This window comes from Camellia sinensis, chromosome 4 (assembly GCF_055761805.1).
Source record: "Camellia sinensis isolate YWXY chromosome 4, ASM5576180v1, whole genome shotgun sequence".
NCBI classification, from domain to species: Eukaryota; Viridiplantae; Streptophyta; class Magnoliopsida; order Ericales; family Theaceae; genus Camellia; species Camellia sinensis.
The window spans coordinates 98,121,527-98,129,959 of record NC_138964.1 but is presented as its reverse complement, the minus strand read 5'-3'; the positions used below and the strand labels follow the sequence as shown (position 1 = coordinate 98,129,959).

Genomic DNA, 8,433 nt, shown 5'->3' with positions numbered 1-8,433 from the left:
GCTGACTGGTCTTAACTACAAATGTGAGAGACTAGAAATTATTCTTTACTATCCAAATATGAACTTCTTCTTTTTCAAACATTCATGTGTCTAATTTGAATAAGGGGTTAGCCACATATCTCATACCCTTATCCTTCATGTTTGATAGACACAAGTACACTCGAAGAATAGAAGAATCCATGTAGCACTGGTGCCAAGTCAAAGTTTCTTGTCAAAATTCTATGGCATGCCTGCCGTTTTGTAAACAATGTTAGAGTTTTAATGCTTAGCGTGTAGGAAATATGACTGTCTAGCCATCCTTTTATAGTAGAACAATTTTAATGCTTTGACGTGTGAGTCAAAAAGGTATCACTTTTCCTTTTAGTGATTGAACTTGTAATCTATTTGTTAGCAACGCTATAGAGGTCTTCTGTAATGCCTCAAAATTTTATTATCCAAATAGATTACCAATATCCTTTATTAACAGTCCATTCTCTAGAAGAGTAGTAGGAGATAGGTGACTTCAGCTATGGAAAGTTCTTCCTCTGTTGAGGGCTTGGTATTGTAGGACCATTCTCTAATGGAGAGCCATTTTACAATGACAAAGTGAAAAAATAAATAAATAAAAATAATAATAATTCATGTTCCTTGGTGCAACTTTAATGTTGTGTTCATATCATAGATTTGGATAAAAATTTTAAAAAGAAAAAGGAAAAAATGAATTCTACATAAATGAAATATAGGTTAAATGTTTCTTCATTTCTCTTATCGTTTTCTTTCTCTTTCCAAATCCTCATATAAATTCATGATTCAAACAGAGTCTAAGAAACATCATAATCTAAACAACCTTTCCGCACACGGGTAGGAATGCTTACGCCTTCCCCGAACCTCATCGCCTGCCTGGTGAACTAGGTTGCCCTTTTTACTTACAGTAATTCTAAGCATTGTTTGCATGAATGATACTGGCTCAAGAGAAGTTGCTTACATTTAATGTTAGCTTCCTAAATATATATTTGACATTCTAATGTAGCACTTGTGATTTCAGGTATACCATACGATATGACAATAAAACCAACAGTTGCTCTGAGGGCTATACTTGTAGGAGGTGTAGCTGCATTTGCAAAAATAGCTGGTGCAGCAAAGGCCGCAGGTGGTGCGAAGTTCAGTGCGGCAGCAGCTGCCATGTCAGCTGCAGCAACTGTAGCTATGTCAGGACCAAAACAAGATGCTAAGCAATCTTCAAAGTGACTTTTTTTGCAGAAGGCATGAGTTAATAATAAAGCATGTTTTGGAGGTTGATCCCAGCGAGCTTGTTGGGTATACTTAGGGTACATTCAATTGTAATTGTAGTAGTTATAGGATGTATAAACAATTGGAAATAATAATAAATTTTAAATAAATAAATAATAATATAAAAAAAAAGCATTAACTTGGTAACTGCAGCCAAACAATTCATTGATATTACATTTGGTTATGAGAATATGGCAGAAACAATAAATCAATCTTTCATGTGAAATTGAAATGGAGAATTTTGTGTTGATTGATTCCTTCATTCGTTAATCTAGTTTGTCCTCTCACCGGTAATGTGATGTCTAAGTTGCAGACATAACTATTCACTGGACCAATCGGCCAAGCAAGTGCTTCAGGAACCATGTTTCCTTGAGGATACATCAACTACAAGGTCGCCGCTCAGTATGACTCATTATATAACTTGTTAATGAAACTCAATGAGCTACAGTAGTAACAAGCTTAAATTGCAGGTTTGAAGCCACTATTACTCATCTGCCTATTGTTCTGGCCACCCAATGCGAGAATTATTTGTCTGCACAAACAATGTTGTTTAAACTATTCAACAAAGTGAACAACACTAATATTTTACGTGAAATCATTGTTGATTTTTATTGTTGAAAGAAACAGTGGCAAGCTCTCTCCCTCTCTCTTTCCACATCCCAGATTTTTTTTTTTTTTCTTTCAATGTTTGTTGTGATGCTGGTGATGAATATAAAAGCCAGAAGGTTGAGCTAATGTGATGATGCAGAATGTCAAGCTCTAGTCAACTGGACCATCCTACCTGTTTCATGTTTTCATGGATCGCAAGAAGATTCAATGTATAACAAATGACTTCAAAGCTGATGCACCCTTGAACCGCTTGGACCACATGTGAAGTCAGGCTGATCTACAGAGCTAACCACAAGCTCAGGATGCGGAGACTCTAACTCGAGTACGACCTGAGAAACCAAAAACAAAATGGAACTAAAGCACATCTAGTAAATAGGAAAATCATCTCTAGTAATCTAGGAAATCTAATTAAGAACAAACTGAAATATGTATTGAGTGGAGATAATCGGAAAATGGTAGCTTTAATTTTGCAGTCAAGGAGTTATTTAACGTGTGTATTATAGTATTTAAATGAGAGAAGTTTTGGCATTGACCAAATATTTTTCTTTTTTGCTTTTACCATCTAATTATCGTATTTTGTGTAACTGTGAATTGAAGATATTATGCATTGGAAAATATAGAAAGAATTCCACATGTTTTCATTTTTCTACTTTTCTATACTGGAGTCTACCATGTTAACACAATTCACATATTGTCCATCTCTTTCTCAGATACACTCATATGCTGTGATGTTAGCATCCCTTATACCCGCTTTCAGCATCTCAGTTAACCGCCAGCTTTTAGGTTTAAAAATGTGCCAACAACCCTATTTTATTCATTCTATGTTTGAAAATACAAATTAAAGAACGTTAAATTTACAACAGAGTAGGGTTCATGTTACATGTAAATCCAAGCTAGAGTGTACCTTAGCGGATACAAGACAAAAGTAAAAGAAGCCAAAAAAAGCACCCAGAAGCAAAATAAATAAATGAAAACGGATATCATTCACATGCCCAAGAACACACTAGAATATGTCAATTGTAAAACAATAAGGCCAAATCCAACATCATCTCGGCAAAATAACCAAGCTGCTAAGGAGAACAGGTCCTATTCTCATTCCAACTAACAGCATCAGCACAATTCCTTTTCTGCAATAGGGTTACGTTCTAGAATTTTCCATTCACTAAGCTCACATCTAAATGCCTAATCAACCTTAGAATCTTAGATGGTCAACTGATCAAAAAAAATATAACAATTGTTTTGTGATCCCTAATTCCTAATAAAAACTACAATTCCCACATGGAATATCAACCAAAGTTAACCTCTTGTCCAAGAAAAGAGGTGGCAACAACCTTCCAATAATTAAGGATGTCAGATAGAAGAATCTGTTGAATCCTCAGAGCGGCATGCCTAGAAAGAAGTAAAAACCTTATATTGATCCATGTTTAATCAAGGTGATCGAACTTAATATGAAGATGAAACAGTGATTAGTCTGTCTCATTGATATGCATGTAATAAATAAGTTAGACGAATATGTATCTCTCTCTCTAACCTAAATGAATATCATGTACAACCATGATCTCTCGCTTTGTGCTTTATGTAGAGTGACACAGAGGCACCCGAGAAACAAACTAAATGTCTAATTAAGAACTTAGTTTATTTACAGTAGATGTATGACAAAATTTCACATGTAACAAAGAACTCTTCAACGTATAAAGAGAAATATGGCATTTGGCATCTCCTACCACAACATTTTTTCCATTTTGAAGGATTGGAGCAGGAACATAAAGGTTGCATTGTGGTCCAAATGACTGCAAAAATATCAATTTAAAGATTAGTTTGGATAAGTGATAAAGACAATGACAAAACGAGAAAGAAAAAGACTTAAAATGCAAGCACTAGTTTACCGGCCAATATCTTCCAATGTTAAATTCATTGACAAATGCAATCCCTTTACCCCAGCCCCTGAATGATATGAACGTGTCTTTAAGTTGGCTTGTTTTATCAACAGTAAAATAACCAGCATAGAAAGTTGGTTCTTTTGAAGTGTTGTCTGCACACATGAATAAACACATACATAGCAAGAGATTAAATGCTGAATACCTTAATGTTTTCTATTCACTATTCTTTATGTTGTTGACTCAGCCATTCTTGCCAACTCAGGTAAACAAGAGCAAGAAATATTTTTCACTGTAGAAACCAAAAATGAGTCAAGAACATCAATTTGAGGGGTAAAAAAAAAATTGCAATGTAAGTTGTAGTGAACTCTTTGTAAATTAGCTCCTTATACTTATTTTTAGTAGAATTTCATACATACCTGATCTGTCTTTCAGTTTTTTGTGGGCAGTAGACGTAATGATTTCAGAATATGCAATCTCAATAATAGGATTGACTTTCTGCTTCTCATTTAAATTCTGAAAAGGAACTGAGAACATTTTCCACCTCTTCAGAATTTTTCCATCAAGATAAACAGAAGACAAAATACCCTGTAAAAAAAAACCGGATTATGAAGCAATATGTATTATACAAATTTCGAGACATGGAAATTTAGAAGTGCAGCATCTTAACAGCAATTAACAAATTACAGAAGATAATTACCTGACAGACACAATACCATATGAAAAAGAGTATAGGTACATGTGTTAGCCTCTGATGTGACGCATGGCCCAATGACACACTGCCACGTGTTCTAGCACTCTCCCCTCCATGGTTGAGCCACCCCAGCCAAGGCTACCATATAGGGTGTCTCAAACTTAGAAGCTTAGGGGGACAATTTCTGAAAGGCACACCAGACATGCTCACCCAGATGCACTTTGATTCACCCTCAACCAGGTCGAGCAATTCTCCACCCAAGTGCATTTTCCTTCGGCTCAGGCCTCCCTTCAATTGGACAGAACAAGTTTCCACCTACGTTAAGACCAATGCTCAGGGTCTCATTCAGGGTTGATGGTATGGTCATGGGTCGCATGGGCACTCCCTTCCCTTGTGATCTATGTGTGGTATCTCAAGGGTATGTAATTTGGTGACTAGAGTTGACCGTTCATCAAGGTATATGCTTCTTATCCTCCCTTGAGGGGACTTGCACCTTAAATGGTTTTAGAGAGATCAACACTAGAAGGCATTCTCCCAACAAAGACAAAGGCACATGGCATGTTTCATACCTCTATGTACCCAAGAAGCACGCCTCCACTACCTCTGTGACATGAGCGTCTAAGAAGATGTTATTATATGCATATCAGTTAGGGTTGATCCCATGGTTATTAGAATCGCGATCCGGATCCTAAATTGTTAAAATTATTCAAATCATTGTAGGATTGGTGCTATAGTAGGATTGGTGTTATAGTAGGATTGCAAGTAGGATCATGTAGTATGGAATTGTGCAGGATCGTAAGTAGGATCGCTAGATTTGAGATTTTTCACCTTATTTTTAATACGTATCATCCTTATTTGCATTTTTACCTTATTTTTTAAAGAAAATAGAATCTTACAATTCTTGGTCCGATGCACGAGACCCACTCACCGATCCTACGTAGGATCCCGATTTTAACAACCTTTGTTGATCCACTAACAAAATATTAGACCATGTAGGGTCAGTCACCTGTCCCTTAACACAAAATAGAATCTTACAATTCTTGATCTGATCCACGAGACCCTCTCACCGATCCTACATAGGATCCCCATTTTAACCACCTTTGTTGATCCACTAACAAAATATTAGACCATGTAGGGTCAGTCACCTGTCCCTTAACACAAATGGAGAAAGCTGGCCTCCATGGTCTGGCTACTCCTATAAATCATGGCCCTCCTGTGTCTCTAAGCAAGTCACCTCCCCTTGAGAAGTTTCGAGACTTTGCCCCACTATCTCCAAACCTTCATTCAAAGAAGCACGAGCACTTTTGCGAACAAAGAGTATTGTGTCCGACACCTGTGTTTGACAACGACACTCATAAAAAAGTGTCTGACACTTCTTCAAGATGTCTTACTTAAAAAAATGAAATTCATAAAATCTAACACTTTACTAATACTTCACAGACATTTGGCATTACTTCTTGAACTCTCCAAACACATCATATGTAATAAATCCTTTCATAATAACAATGTTTCGCATTCTTTAAAACACAACTTTCGCACTCTAAATACGTATCAAAACATTTATAAGATGATATATCATGTGTATTGCAATGTTAAATAATTATTTTGCATTCCTTAGAATGTAAAATTATTACATGAATCATATATTGACGTTTAAGTTATGACTATATAGCTTCTTGATGTAATTAGTATTATACTATATATATATTTTTTTATTATCTTTGAATTAATTATTCATATATGTGACATATAATAAAATTTTACAAAATATAAACTTTTAACAAGCCTCAAGCATGTTGTGCCATGCATTTTTGGAAAATCAACGTGTCAGCGTGTTTGTGTCAGGCTACTTAGCCTCCACCATTACTACTTGGCCTCCAAGGGGTTTTGAGAGAAAAGTACATCCAACATATATTCATAGTTTTAAAAAGCGGCTGCAATAATTACGTAACGGTTTTGGTGGCTACCGCCACCTATTAGGGCCACTATAGCGGTATGATAGAAATTCACAACCATAATGGCTATCACTCTTACATAAAGGCCATAATAGCCGTTAAGTGGCCATTAAATCACCATTATGATTGTTAAGCATAGACTTCTGTTTTTTTTATAGATTTTGTATATATGGCTATTTTTTCACATTTTTTTCTTTTTCTAATTGTTAAAATCACGCAAAAAGACACAGGAATTATGCAAAAATCTTTGATTTATATATTTCCAATATATAATCTTCAAATTCTGAAGACTTGAGTTGCTATTAAATGAGTTTACTTCTCTCTTTCTCTCTCTCTTCCAAACTTGCATCACTTTTTTATTTTTATTTTTATTTATTGACAAGCTTTTGATTACTTTCTCACTTGATTATTTCAATATTAATTTATATCTAACTACTCTTAGGTTAAATTTGTTGAAGAAAATTTGGATATCATGTCATGTAATTTACTTTTACATTAGTATGTTGACATTTTGCATTATGATATTATGTTTATGAGACTAGCATTTTTAATATTAAACATACTTCATTTTTCTTCCTTGAGAAGCTATCCATAAGTATAGTTAGTAAAGTACAGAAAATTAAATACATCTAAATATACAAAAAAACAAATCAAAATTTTATTATTTTTTTTTTTTTGAAAAAATAGAAACTAATTTGATAAAACTAAATATCAAAAAATATTTTTAATTTTAAAAAATTATTTCTCACCTCTCAAAAGATAAAATTATATAAAAATGATAAAGTGTTTTTATTTTTTTATTTCTTTCATCAAATTAATTTTTAGTTTTATAAATAAATAAAAAATGAAACAAATTTCTAAAATTCAAACCAAACATGGCATTAATATCTATTACCCCATTTTATTTTTCACAAAACAATTTTTTTTCCCGATTAACAAAAATATTCTTTTTGCTGATTAAGAAAAAGAATATTTTTATTTATTTATTTATTTATTTTATTTTCTTTGCATATTAACAAAAATATTTAGTAGATTTTGAAACATCACCCAAAACATAAAATAAATTTTAGAAGTCAAATTTGGCATTACCATTATATGGTAAACGATTCAAAAGGATAAATTATCATTTTTCATAACTTTTCAAACAAACATGAAATTTACCAGAATAGTCATTTATAGGCATTTAATTCCATGAAAAAACAAAAATGTGATACACATCATGTCTAATCAAATAGTCCATGGACAAATAGTCCCAAGATTAACAGTCCATTGGATTGTAATCTCCCCTTATCGAGTCCGTCCAAACAAATACATATATAAAACACAATTTTATCCCACAAAATAAGTTAAAAATATGATTTTTTTTATTTTTTTTATTTTTTTCTGAGATTGTGTATCCTTCAATTAGAAATTTCTTGGGCCCAACCCCTAGATATGGAACCCGCACCAGAATTCATTTAACATAGCTTTTAACTTGCATCTAGGTATTACAACCAATGCAAAGAATTACACTATTATAGCAAGGGATGTAGAACGTCATATACTTTTTCAAAACCACTAAGCATGGCAAAAGCATGGTCATAATTATTTATGTGGGTGAGAGCACTCAAAGTTCATAACTAGCATTGAAGAACAACACTGATTCACCAAGAGTTGAATGAAATCGATCGATCACCATAAGAATTGGAAATAATATGCAAGTACCCCAACATGTGCAAAATAGAAGTTTGTTTTGATCAGAGAATTTACCTTCCTGTCAAATATGAATGACCCATAATTCACGCGACCCATGTTTTCAACCTACAAGAACAGGAAATGGAATTGATTAAAAATAAAGATACAATATTTAGCTTTTAAAATACCAAGTATGACAACCTCAAGAATGTTCAAATTTTACACCCTCAAACCAATTGGATTCACGTATTTATCTATCCTATGGAATAAATATTATTCTTTATTGTTATCTGAAATGTTTTCATACATACTAGATGTGATTCATGAGATAAATAGTTGAACCCTTTTTAGTTAC

General features: G+C 33.5%; 1 protein-coding gene across 15 annotated transcripts in view; it reads right to left on the bottom strand.

The window, feature by feature from the left end:
* Positions 1–674: 674 nt before the first annotated feature.
* Positions 675–8,433, bottom strand: part of BGAL17 (beta-galactosidase 17) — a 30,491-nt gene continuing 22,732 nt past the window's right edge. For 4 of the 15 annotated variants that reach the window (XM_082925382.1, XM_028268113.2, XM_082925384.1 and 1 more), the window contains 5 exons: positions 8,154–8,204; positions 4,175–4,343; positions 3,765–3,910; positions 3,603–3,668; positions 1,734–2,207 (listed from right to left, as the gene is read on the bottom strand). In XM_082925382.1, the coding sequence (XP_082781508.1) occupies positions 2,103–2,207; positions 3,603–3,668; positions 3,765–3,910; positions 4,175–4,343; positions 8,154–8,204 (537 nt within the window). In that variant the 3' untranslated portion in view covers positions 1,734–2,102. Of the gene's footprint in view, positions 1,178–1,733; positions 2,208–3,602; positions 3,669–3,764; positions 3,911–3,960; positions 4,048–4,174; positions 4,344–5,281; positions 5,783–8,153; positions 8,205–8,433 lie in introns of those variants that run through there. The other 11 variants (XR_014366758.1, XR_003650122.2, XR_014366760.1 and 8 more) reach the window with 6 other exon arrangements.